Source organism: Paroedura picta, chromosome 3, assembly GCF_049243985.1.
Source record: "Paroedura picta isolate Pp20150507F chromosome 3, Ppicta_v3.0, whole genome shotgun sequence".
Classification (NCBI taxonomy): Eukaryota; Metazoa; Chordata; class Lepidosauria; order Squamata; family Gekkonidae; genus Paroedura; species Paroedura picta.
The window spans coordinates 59,744,771-59,757,709 of NC_135371.1; the positions used below are offsets into that span (position 1 = coordinate 59,744,771).

Below are 12,939 nucleotides of genomic sequence, written 5' to 3' on the forward strand. Positions count from 1 at the left end.
TTCCAGCAAGAAAGGGAAACTTCAGGAACCTGTGAATGGGTTTTCTGCAAGGGAAATTTTTTAATTTCTTAGAGATTTATAAATATACTAAAATTCAGAGATAAACATATTTTATCTGTGTTTGGTGTCTTCCCACATACAAACAGCAGGAAAATTCTAGTCTCTTACGAAGAAATTCCTTCAAAATCAGACCCTTGTAGCTGAAAACATTTATGAAAAAATTACAAACAACCCTAGCTCCTATCTATGGAGCGTTATTTATGCTTGGTTAGATGGAGGGGGTAGGGTTGCCAGCTCTGGTTTGGGAAATACCTGGAGATTTGGGCAGTGAAGCCTGAGAAAAGTGGGGCTGGGGGAGGGGAGAGACTTCAATGGAGTAGGAAACAGGTAGGTATGTACAGGCATCCCCTGCTGGCCCAACCTCAAGTCATTTGCGAAACAATGTACTGTGTTTCTTATGGAACTCGGCCACCTCTGATGTATCCTGATCACTACACAAAGCAAAGTTATTCAAAGCAGCTTTTTGCCTTACTTTCCTTGGGACTCTTAGGGTAGAAGAACAGATGATGGTCTTCCATTCAGACACTTCTGGTTGGGAGTTGTCCTGTGACAGAATGTTGCTCAAAGGGGGCACACTGGTCCTCTGGATTAATAAGTCATCCCTGACTGTGAGGCATGGGAACAGTTTATATCTTTACCCATCTCCATTGTCTGGTCCAATAAAAGTTGCCAGTTCATTACTCAACATATGCTCAGAAGGGCATGATACTTTGCTAATGCAGCTATACCATCATCCCCTTACTCGGTTTCAAGTTATGTGCAGTATTCCCGACTGCACTTGCCTCTGTGGGACTTCAACCATCTTCTTTGGGACATGTTCCTTCAGAATTGGGCCTGCCACTTCACCTCAGAAGTGGCAGGCCCAACTCTTTGGCAAGATTTACTGGTGGGTTGTGGGAATGAAAAATGAGGGAGGGCATTGCAGTGTGGAGACATTACCTTCAGTGGTGGGGGGGGGACAGCCATTATATGGAGGTAATAAAAATTTACCAGAGGTGATGACTGTAGGGACCGGCCTGTGGGTGCTGACAATCTTGCCTTCTTCATTCAATGTAAAGATAAATAAACTAGGCCCTGTTATAATCTCATATGATGCTGTCAGTTGTCCTCCTTTCAATATCTGCATACAATGGCCAATGTCTTTCAATTGCTCATTTAAAAAAAATTCCTTATAGTATTGAATTCAAAACTTTCCATAGACATTTAATAATAATTTTAAAATCCTGCTAAAAAAGAATCCCAATGATAAGTTATTTGCATTCAGAACCTGAGCCTTCGGGGAGGGCGGTATGTAAATCTAAATAAATAAAATTAAATAAATAAATAAATAAATATATGTTTTATATATTTGGAAAGCATTTTAAAGGAACATGAAGATTAGGACAAAAGTGAGTCTTAGCAAAGAAGGAAAGCATCTCATATCCCTTGCAACAGCTTTGGATGAGGTAGTTCTCACCTCACAACCACACAATCAAGAAATAACAAATTTAAAGTTTTCAATCCAGTAAGGTGTTTGTTCTTCCCCCTCCCTACAAGTTGTCACTCTACCACCAGAAAAGTGGAACAATATCCGGAATCCTTTCTTCTCTCCTATTTTGTAAAGATTCAGTATTCATTCTTTCTCTCAGAATTCCATTCCAAATGCCTTCCAGTTATTCCCTTGCAGCTAATTTCTCCTTTTCATATTTCCCACCAAAAAACCCTCCCTCCTATCTGTCACTGCAATTTGAGCTACATTTTCTTCATCTCTTCAAAGTCCCAGGAAATTCACCATATATTCCGTCCACTGTTTTTTCCATCTTTGTTAGGGACATGATACATACATACATAGAAGAAATTGCTGGTAAAAATGATAGTTGCTAAATAAGAGAATTATTATGATTTTAGTTTCTTTCCATTCTCTCTCTCTAGTCCTGTCCTATATTCCCTTCATTTGGTCCCTTCTCCTTCCTAGTTGTTCGTGGCCTACTTCTCCCTCCTTCCTTTGAGCTCATTGGTTCAGCTCATCTGGACTCTTAACATCATATTGCTGTCTCATTCGCTCTTTTTTTAGTCCCACTCAGTTGATGACCACATTAACTAAACCAGACTGCTGATGCTTAGTATCAAAAAGGATCACCAAGCAGCTTTTCAGTTAACACCTGGGAGAAGCAGACAGGAGCTGGAGAGAATCTGATATGGGTTGACTTACTCCTCAGGATCTGCGTAATAGAAATGGGGATAGAATAGAACCTGATCTTGACTGTGTCAGGAAATAACAGCTAATTAAGGAGAATGAAGGGCAATATGGGGACATGTGCCATGCTGATAATGCTTGAAGAATGCAATGAAGTACAGGTGTTATATGCAAGTGAAAGAAAGCCTATGAGTCAAGACCAAAGTGCTTGGTGATAAGTGAGAATACAAATACAACAGTTATTTCAAAAACATAGAAATATAGAAAACCAGTTGGGTATCCCCAGATAGTAAGGGTATCCCCAGATATTAAGCAATGTAAGAAAAATAGGAAAAAACTTCTGCCTGAAAGAACATCAATAAATAAGAAAGTTTAAGAGGAATATACTCATGGACATATAGATTCTTAATGCCAACTTAATATTGGAAAGCTACTACTTCTCATCTGACCAAAACTCTAAAGAGTGATCTTGAAATGAAGAAAATTAAAAGAAAGGGGAAGTTATGTAACTAGGGTTAAAGTCCATTGTATCCAGGAATACAATAGGCACTAGAGCTTGGTGGTGGAAAGAGAAAGACGAGGAGGATTGTCCTGCATGCAAGGGCATGGGGATGAAGGGGTGTTTTGTGTGGGAGGCTTATGGTTGCGTGGTGGCAAATCGGGATATGGTAGTGGTGACATGGGTGTGAAGAAAGTGTAATAGGGAAGGTTGGATGGGAATGGCTGCTGGTTTCAAAGGAAATGGGTGGCAGAGGGTGGTGGGGAGGGCTTTTGCAGAGAGTAGGACAGCAGGGCAGTGCAGTGTGTGGCTGCCAAGGTGTCCGTCTGGGAGGCCATGGCAGCATTTTGTTCGAGAAAGGGGCCTGGGGCCTGGTCACATTAGCTGTGTTGCAGGTGAGCTTGGTTGGGTAAGGTTTTGGGGGGGATGCAAGTCGGACTTGGGTTGGTTTCGGGGGGGGGGGTGGATGGAAAGGGGGGAAGGCATTCCTCTCCCCATAACAGACATACTGTGAGGGAGGTGGGACTGAGAAAGCTCTCCAGTTTAGAGGCCACCATTCATTAACTGTTGGAAGGGGCTAGCAGGGGCTCATGGGAATTGTGGTCCATAGACATCTAGAGCAAGGGTAGTCAACCTGTGGTCCTCCAGATGTCTGTGGACTACAATTCCCATGAGCCATTGCCAGCGTTTGCTGGCAGAGGCTCATGGGAATTGTAGTCCACGAACATCTGGAGGACCACAGGTTGACTACTCCTGATCTAGAGAGCCAAAGTTTGGCCACCCCTGCCCTAGAACAACTAGGAAGACACTGGGGCAAGGATGCATGCTGTAATTCTATGGGATCTCCAGGTCCCACCTGGAGACTGGCATCCCCAATTACAGTACCGGAGAGTTCTCCCTTCAAAACATCCTTTTTCTCTAAGGGAACTGATCTCTTTAGTCTGTAATTTAGCTGTAATTCTAGGGTATCTCCAGGTCCCACCTGGAGACTGGCATCCCCAATTATAGTACCAGAGAGTTCACCCTTCAAAACATCCATTTTCTCTAGGGGATCTAATCTCATTAGTCTGGAGCTGTAATCCTGGGGGGCCCTCCCTTCTCTCTTACATTCCCCCCTGGCCCTCACCTCTGTTTTTTGTGGTTTAGGCCAGGGCCATTGGGCTTTTCTCAGCCTGCAGGCATGCCTCAGAGTTGCAGGAGGCAGCATGGAGGTAGGTTCTGGCAGCCTCCATGTCAGGTGGGTGGGAGGGACGGCTTAGAGGCCAGTGTGCCCCAGGGTCTGTAAGAGAGGGAAGATGGTGGTTGTGTGGGAGTGAGGCGGGTGCTTTCCTTCAGTGAAGACATAGGATGGCTTTCCTAAGTTCTGTAGGCAGGAGCCATTGCCTCAGGAAGATGAAGCCGAAGAGCCTCCAGGCTCCCCTGGCAGCTCACTCACCTCAGGAAACATGTCTAAGGAGCCAGAGACTACAAAGAAGTGGCAGAATTGTGGGAAGACCTTTAGGGGCATGAGTTCTAATCTGATTGGGCAGCCAGTGGTTGGACGGCCAATCAAGGCCTGCAGGCACCAATGATGGATCTGATTGGCCCATAACCATTAACACTAACTCCTCCCAGGGTGCTTTACTGCTTTTATTTAGATGACGATGACGATCATGGTTTCAGATGGGTGACTTCAACTACTCTCATGTTGACGGGGGTCACAAGAAACATAAATTTCAAGATTTCAAAAAATTTCAATTTTAAAAAAAAAAAAATTAAAAAATGAGTATGCTTTGAAACATTCAGTCATGGAATAGATTAAATACTTAAAAGATATTTTACTCTCTTTGAAGAATTAATCCCTAACAAAATCTGTTCCCTTTGTCACCATATCTACTAGTCATTGATGAACATATCCTCCATGAACCTACCTAAACTCCTTTTAAAGTCATGTACAGTCATGCCCATCCCTATATCCACCAGTAGTGAATTCCACAATTTAATTACTCATCAAGTAATGTAATGGAATTAATTAAATGGGTTCAGACCAGGTAGCCTCAGACTAGGGATTGCCCCCTTAATTTGTTGCACTCCCTCCTATGGTCTTCTTTTGTGTCCCTTTATTTACAAGATATCAGGTCCATGCACTGGAACTGCTGTACCTTCCCCCTTTGTCCCACCTTTAAGCCAAATCCCCAGTTCAGTCTTGGCCCTACCTCTGTTCCCAGTCCTTTTGAGTTCTCCCACAGCTTTATATTGTTCAGGGCCACTGAGCTTAAGGTTCTCAGTCCTTCTACCAAAGTTTTGCCTCAGGGCTTGTAGCTACCAGCTCCCTTGTCCCTTCCCTTGTCATCTCAGAGCTGCCCTCCAATACTTCCAGATGACCTCCAATTCTTCCAGATTACAAGAGGTTGGCTTCTCTGCTGGGTCTCCTCTTGTCTGCCTTAACCTGTCATTTTTCTTATGGATGCTGCTGTGTTACTTTCCTGTATTACAGACATGCCTCTGTAGAACTTCACTGTCTGTTCCTATGTCTTTATTTCCCTGCACTACTGGAGCAACCCTAAAAGTTCTTGCAGATGCTGCTTTTCCTTCCCCTGCTGTCATACACTCCTGTGGGCTCAAGGCTGCTTCAAGGATGGACTTCACTGTGCTGGTTCTTTACTCCACTCCTCCAGCTGCTGACATGCTGGCCCTCCCAACTGTGGTAACTTTTTCCTTGTTGCTGCTGTTCTCCCCAGTCTGCTGACTTCCCTGGCAGCTTTTAAACTCTTCGGCTGCCCGGACAGAATATGCCTTCCCATTGGTGGCAGCATGCTCCTTCCAGCTGGGTTTTTACTCTCAAATGAGCTGGATGAAACCCTCCAGCCACTGACTAGAACCTGTGGGTCTCTGGTTGGCTCAAAGGATAATAAGTCACAATGATGAAATGGAACCTTCATGTTTAGGTAGCAGTCCTATGAATAACAGATCTAGGAAGCAATAAAAGGGAGACACATTTATGCTCTGCTTGTAAGTCTTCCGATGGCATCTGGCTTGTTGCTATGTGAAAAAGAATGCTGGACTAGATGGACCACTAGCACTGTTGCTCTTGTTTACTGATCTGTATAGCAGGGGTAGTCAACCTGTGGTCCTCCAGATGTCCATGGACTAAAATTCCCATGAGCCCCTGCCAGCAAATGTTGGCAGGGGCTCATGGGAATTGTAGTCCATGGACATCTGAAGGACCACAGGTTGACTACTCCTGCTGTATAGCACACATTCCCCCTGGAATATTTTTGGAAACCAAATTGGCAGCTGTTTATAGTTTATAGTACCCCTGAATTATGAACACATTTCTTTTAAAAATTTCTTTCAGATCACATTATACTAGGTATGACTGCCTAAAAGGATACAATTATATTATTATAATCAATCCATAATGTATGCCTAAAAGGATACAATTATATTATTATATTATTATAATCAATCCATAAATAACAGTTCAATAGTTCAGTTGCTTAACGTTTCACCCATGGAAAGCCTGTCAGATAACCATTTGCAAAAAGACATAGTCATGAACATAAGTCAAGAATCCTTGGAAAGATTTTAATACACATATATGATACTGAAGGAGTTTACTTCCTTGCTGGTTACTGAATACTGTATCTCCTTTCGACCAAAGGCAAAGTTTTATCATATGGTTTAACATGCAAAAGGCGTACCAGACATGAAAATTGAAGAAAGTCTGGGTTCACTGAAATAACAACTGAGCAAAACTGTGACTCGTTTACACAAAAGAGTGATAGTGCAAGATATGGGTGAAAGAAAATAATTCTCTACATTTTTTGTTAAAATGGAGGAGAAAAAAGGGTAATGATTTGCCAGCTACCTTCTTCTCACAATTTTTGTAACCTGTGGAAAAATTAGTTGCATCATAACAAACATGAAAAATACTGGATAAAGGAAAAATGAACGTGATCAAGTATCAGAAATGATCATGCTTACCAGAGACTGAAAGACCAGCAGTCCATATTTTTCTGTATTGTCATCCAAAATAACAAATAAGGTATCCAAAATATCCTGAAGGAACTGGAAAGGCATAAAATCCACATAATATGCCATTTAATATAAATCATAGAATCATAGAGTTGGAATGGACCTCATGGGTCATCTAGTCCAACCCCCTGCACTATGCAGGACACTCACAACCCTATCGCTCATCCACTGTAACCTGCCACCCCCTTAAGCCTTCACAGAATCAGCCTCTCCGTCAGACGGCTATCCAGCCTCTGTTTAAAAATTTCCAAAGATGGAGAACCCACCACCTCCCAAGGAAGCCTGTCCCACTGAGAAACCGCTCTGTCACGAACTTCTTCCGGTTTCTGTCATAACTAGATCAGTTAGGGGTTTTACTCATATGTATAAAAAAAAGTACATTCAAGGCTCTGTTCCCCCAAACTCAAAAAAAGGAAAATTATTAGAACATATTAAAACTATCATTACTTTACATGGTACTATTTCAGTTTAGAATGGGAAATTATCTGAACAGCTGCAATTTTCAGAAGACATAAAATGTAATGGAAACAGCTGCAGATCTTCAGGAAACAGTAACTATCTTCTGCAGATCTTTTGTTTTCCGTGTCTATTCAGTAACCTGCTTAATCAGCATCACTTACATACCTTGTGAAAAGAGAGCACAAAGGCTACAATATTAATGAGTGTCAGGGAATAAGCTCCACTGAATAAAATGGGAGTTGTTTTTGAGTAGACCTCCTCTGGATTGCCCTTTGTTTGGTTGCTCACTTAATTCATAGGGTTTATGATGTAAGCAACTCTAATAACACAATTTATCACATTCAAATAATCTAAAGAATTTCTAAGAATTTTCAAAACAGGATTTGTCCATCTTTCATGAATCTATTCTAAATATAGTTTATTGGAGAAAGTAAAAAATTGCTTTTCAGATTTCTCTCGGCCGCCTAATTCACTGATGATATATTAATGAATAATTAATACTTCTGTATAAGAACTTACTAATTTTAAAAATCATACAATAATCTAAAACTCAATTAAGGATATTTTATAGCAAATGTAATATAAAGTATAACTACTTTACAATTGAATTCTGAATTTAGATTTTAAAAATACTGTAATATTTTATTAGATCATGTTATCATCCTTATATATATTTCTGAAACAGCCTAGGGGGTGGGACATGTCTGGCTGTCCAAGTTGGAATAGGGCCAATCAGGGTCCAGCCAGCTTTGTCCTGATTGGCTCTGTCCCTGCGGCTCCTGCTCTCCAGCCCTGGACTCTAGCCTCTCTGCTCTCAGACGCCTCAGTGCCTGGAGCCAGCAGCAGGTGAGAGGGCCCTGGGCAAAGGGTCGTGGTGGAGGGCTTGCTAACGAGGGCCTCCTGGCCTGCTAGGCTGGGCCTGTTGACTGCCTGCTAAGGAGCTCTGTCTTGGGCCTGCTAGCGAGCTGCCCAGCCCCCGCCCACCCCACTTGATTTGGCTTCGAGCTGCAGCCCAAAGCCACCTTAAGCTGCCTGGCAAGGGGCCAGGGGAGGGGACGCTTTCAAGGCCCATTCTTAGGAACAGGTTTTGAAGCTAGTTATTTTCATAAAAGCGAATGACTGTATCTAGAACTAGAAACACAGAATGTGTAGCTCCCTCCACAAACTCATCCTTACATGTCCTCATCTTTCTTCCAATAATAACTAATAGTACAAAATGGGAAATATGGCATCATCATGATCAGAGCTAGAAATGTAGCTTTTAAGGAAATGTTGAAACCATGGCAAAATTGGACTAATTAATTTGTGTATGGATTTTTAGGTTACTGTGGATGTTTTGCATAAATTCTTGACATAGGAATCAGCTGTATTTGTCAGAAACAATTTTGTATGGCTGGCCACTGATAAAGTGAGCTTGTCAAAAAGCATTTGGGTCTTTTATCTTATCATTGACAGAATAAGAGGTTTGTATGTTATGATTCTTTTGTTACATTTATTGTACATTTAAGATTTAAGATGATTACAACTGGACTTCTGCCAATTGACAAAAGGCAATCAGAGGAAGTAATAATTTTGGCATCTTCAAAGGCTATGATTTACTAAAAAATTGCCACATATAACAATAGCTCAGAGTTGATTCAGTACCTTAACAATTTCTTCACCACTGACATGCCTCAGTCTTCCCAAGATATCCATTATTCGATCTGGATAAGCTTTCCATTTTAAGAGAGCAAGCAGGTCCACTGTAAATTATTAAAAGAAACAATGGATATACTTATAATATATGAAATGCACTAGTTACAAAAGAAGGTAAGGCAAAATATAAGAAGTCTTTGAAAAACAAATAACAATACTAAATATTTATTTCCTCAGAGACAAGACTGTACATTAGTAACATACATAACTACATACAGGCAGACTTACATGGGGACTGTGCATGCGTAGGCCTGCCATTGGATCGGACTTTACAGTAAAAGCCTCCAGGAAGGGTTGCATGCTGGAGCCAGAAGCTGGTTCTTGCCCAGGGACCATTTGCTTCTGCACAGCAGCATTCACCTTTACCCTCAGTACTTCTAGCACTGCCAAAGCAGAGCATACAGCAGGGCAAGGGGTAAAGTATGTGTGCCTGCACAAAAGGTACTTGATGGACAACTGTTAAGTATAGCCTTGTTTTCATCATTGATCTTCTGTGCAGTCCCACAAGGGGATTCCAGCAAGCTACTCCACAGGCAGTTGTCCATGTTCTCATCACTTGAACAAGAAATGAAGAACTGCCTTGCACCTCATGTCTCACCTGTAGAACCAATGAATAGTGCCATATAAACGATGACCAGATAGCCGCTCTGCATATTTCTGTCAAAGGTTTTCCATCTAAGAAAGCTGCAGAAGAAGCTATTGCTCTAGTAGAATGTGCCTGAATGATCAGTGGGCATGATAGTCTGGCCCTCTCATAACAATCCCTAATACCCTTGGCAATCCATCTGGACAATTGATGAGATTTTGTTTTGTTGTGCTTTACTTCTATTAGAACTGCAACCCTATGCACTATTACTTGTGAGTAACTTCCTTTCAGCTTGATGAGACTTACTTGTGACTAAATATGTATCAGATATGTATAGGATCAGGCTATTTCCCAAAACAAGAGGCTACAAACAAAGGACTCACAAGCAGCAGGGATCTGATTTCCCTGCAAAATTTTCTCCCCATTCCATCTTCAGCAAAATTTTAAAGCAACAGGCAACACAATAATGAGAAGGTCCTTTTTGAGGTATAATGGTACAGTGGGAACCTAGAAATCTAGAAAATTCTCCTTTAAATATAGTTTATTCTCCAGTAGAATGAGTATTCATGACAAAAGAAAATTATTCAAAGAAATCTCTTTAGCCTCAAGAATTAGGTGAGGAAAAACAAATAATAGGACAGCACTGGAAATCCTCTGTTCACAGCAGTAAAAAGAGAACTGAGGGAGTAGCACCTTTCCTCCTGGTTGTGTGATCATTTTGGTGAGAAATCACCAAAGCGAGTAGTGGCTTTCCTTGTCTACTAGAAAGCTTTAGAAATCTTGTCAGTGGCTGGCTTGAGTAGAAACAGTACCAATGTGGGACTGCACAGCATGATAGCAGAATCGTAATAAATTGTTGTATCAGATTTGTTATAGACTTTTTTGCAAGCATCTTGGGAATGTGTACTTTGTTGCATCTGTATACTTGGTATGTTATGATCTATGGCCATAGGCCCTAAACTGAATAACTCAGGCTAGCTCAGTCTAATCAGATCTTGGAAACTATGCAGGTTGGGCCCTGGTCAGTATTTGGATGGGAGATCACCAAGGACTACTAGGTTTGCTATGCAGAGGCAGGCAATGACCAACCATCTCTGTACATCTCTTGTCTTGAACATTCCATGGGATTGCCATAAATCACCTGCACGCTGATGGCAAAAAAGGCAACAGTCATCTTTACTTCCCCACTAATAATTGACAGTACTTAAATTAAAAATATATTTTTCTCTAGTCCTTGAATCTACTTTCAAACTTATATTTCAGGACTACTTCACAAGTCACTCACAGTAGCCATGCACAACTAGAACAAATGTATTCTGCAAGGAAACACAGTCAGGGTTTCCCTAGAATATGAATCTGTACCAGACTGCTCTTTAGAAGGCCACATCCTGAAGATGAAACTCAAATACTTTGGCCACCTCATGAGAAGGAAGGACTCCCTGGAGAAGAGCCTAATGCTGGGAGCGATCGAGGGCAAAAGAAGAAGGGGACGACAGAGAATGAGGTGGCTGGATGGAGTCACTGAAGCAGTAGGTGCAAACTTAAATGGACTCCGGGGAATGGTAGAGGACAGGAAGGCCTGGAGGATCATTGTCCATGGGGTCGCGATGGGTCGGACACGACTTCGCACATAACAACAACAACAACCTGACAAATATTTTAAGTACTATGTTTGTGGTGTGTAAAACATGCACACTAAAATATAATTATGATGAACAGGGATGAGCACATTCTCAGAACTCCATTAATACTGAGATTTATTCGCTCTTGGGGTTTTATCAATTCTGCAGAATTTTAAGGAGCAGAATCCAAAGAGTGAAGAGAGAAAAATACCATTTCCATGGCTAAAGGCACAGGAATCTTTTTTAAAAAATTGAATATCCTTGAACCTTCTTTTATTCCATGATTCCTTGAAATGAAAAGTACTGTACCATTCTGTGTGAGTTTTGTTGAAGAGAGCTGGGTAGAGACTGAAAAAGACTCCTTGGCACTGCGCTGGAAAATAAGGCTTGAAGGGATGTTGGGACAACCATTATAGTCTTCTTTGCAGCATGGCAAACCAAGGTACAATGCATGGTTATTGAATGTGCTGTTTTCATCACACTGCAGACATAAAAAAGGAAATTATGAATGCACAGAAAAAATATACTAAAGACAGACATGTTTATTCAGTACACATTTAGAAAAAAGTTTTCTACACAAAGATTACTTTTGAAAATATGATAATTAAAAATATAAACATATTTTTATTCAAAGTAATCTCTTCATAAACCATTAGAGTACACCTAGGAAGAATAAAACATCTCTTCTGAAATATCCCTAGGATATTAAATACCTTCTGTTAAACATGATCCTAGAGCATAAGCATTCCTATCAACAAGAACGCTTCTAAGTAGTACTCTATGTAAACAGATTAAAATAAAGGGGATTTGTTTGTTGTGTTGATCATTGGGGCTCTGTGTGACATTTGGTTCTATCTTTCTATAACAAGAATAAGATTTCCTAAGAGAGTGAGGAAAATAACTGCTTTTCTCAGCAGTTGTGTATGGAAGGGATTATGTCAGGGTGGACTTGTGAATGGGGTCAAGACTTTCCACATAATTTCTGTGTAATAAGACCATTTCCTCATGGAGGGGTAAAACGCAAGTGGCTTCCTGCTTGCAAATGCGGGATGATAAATCTCGTCTTTGCAGCCCTCCTCATAGGGAGACCCCTCACACGTTTTCCCTCTGCCCCATCGTGGCATTTTGCCTCTTGACAAGGCTGCAAGGGAAAACAAGCTGAATTTCTTCCTCCACTCCTTAGCTTGTCAATCACAGCAAGCCACCAATCACAGAACAGCAGTTCCCTCATGGATTGAAATTCCAACCCCCCAGTCATGAAATTATTTTTTTAAGGCACTTCTGCGTTGCTCTGTGGTAATGCCAGAACACAGAAGCATTTGTAATAAAAATGAATACTGCTGTAATGCTGTAATGCCAGAACAATACAGCATTCCCCCCAATTTTGGAATTTGTGTTCTTTTGCAGTTTATTCCTCACTGGGTGGATTTCTAAGATGCTGAACATGGTCCCTGGAGCCCCAAAAGACATTTTGTGCTAATGGTTGGCTTTAAAACAGAGCGCTCTGACCCCTGTATGATTGAGAGAAGGCAGCCTGATCACCTGCCCCCCCCCCATCTTTCCCAGGTCATCCCCCAACTCCAGAAAACTGGAAAGCGGTTGCGTTTTGCTGGCCTGATCCCAAAAAGACCATGGACAATTAAAGAAGATTTTATTTCACATTTGACAATGTAGGTTTGCAGTAACACTGCAACATGGACTGTGTCACTAAAAAAAAAATTACTCGGAGCAGGAAATGGAGAGGGGAGGGAGGTGGAAGAGCGGGACAAAGCTGCCGAGACCATCATGCCTTTTCCCCTCCATATGGTCTTATCTCTAGTTGTTC

At 41.5% G+C, this 12,939-nt stretch overlaps 1 protein-coding gene across 11 annotated transcripts in view; it reads right to left on the bottom strand.

Annotated features, from left to right (window-relative positions):
- Positions 1-12,939, bottom strand: part of DOCK3 (dedicator of cytokinesis 3) — a 292,500-nt gene that overhangs the window by 131,315 nt on the left and 148,246 nt on the right. For all 11 annotated transcript variants that reach the window (XM_077325925.1, XM_077325933.1, XM_077325924.1 and 8 more), the window contains exons 18-20: positions 11,424-11,595; positions 8,856-8,953; positions 6,702-6,785 (exon numbers count right to left, since the gene is read on the bottom strand). In XM_077325925.1, coding sequence (XP_077182040.1) covers positions 6,702-6,785; positions 8,856-8,953; positions 11,424-11,595 — 354 coding nt within the window. The remainder of the gene's footprint in view (positions 1-6,701; positions 6,786-8,855; positions 8,954-11,423; positions 11,596-12,939) is intronic.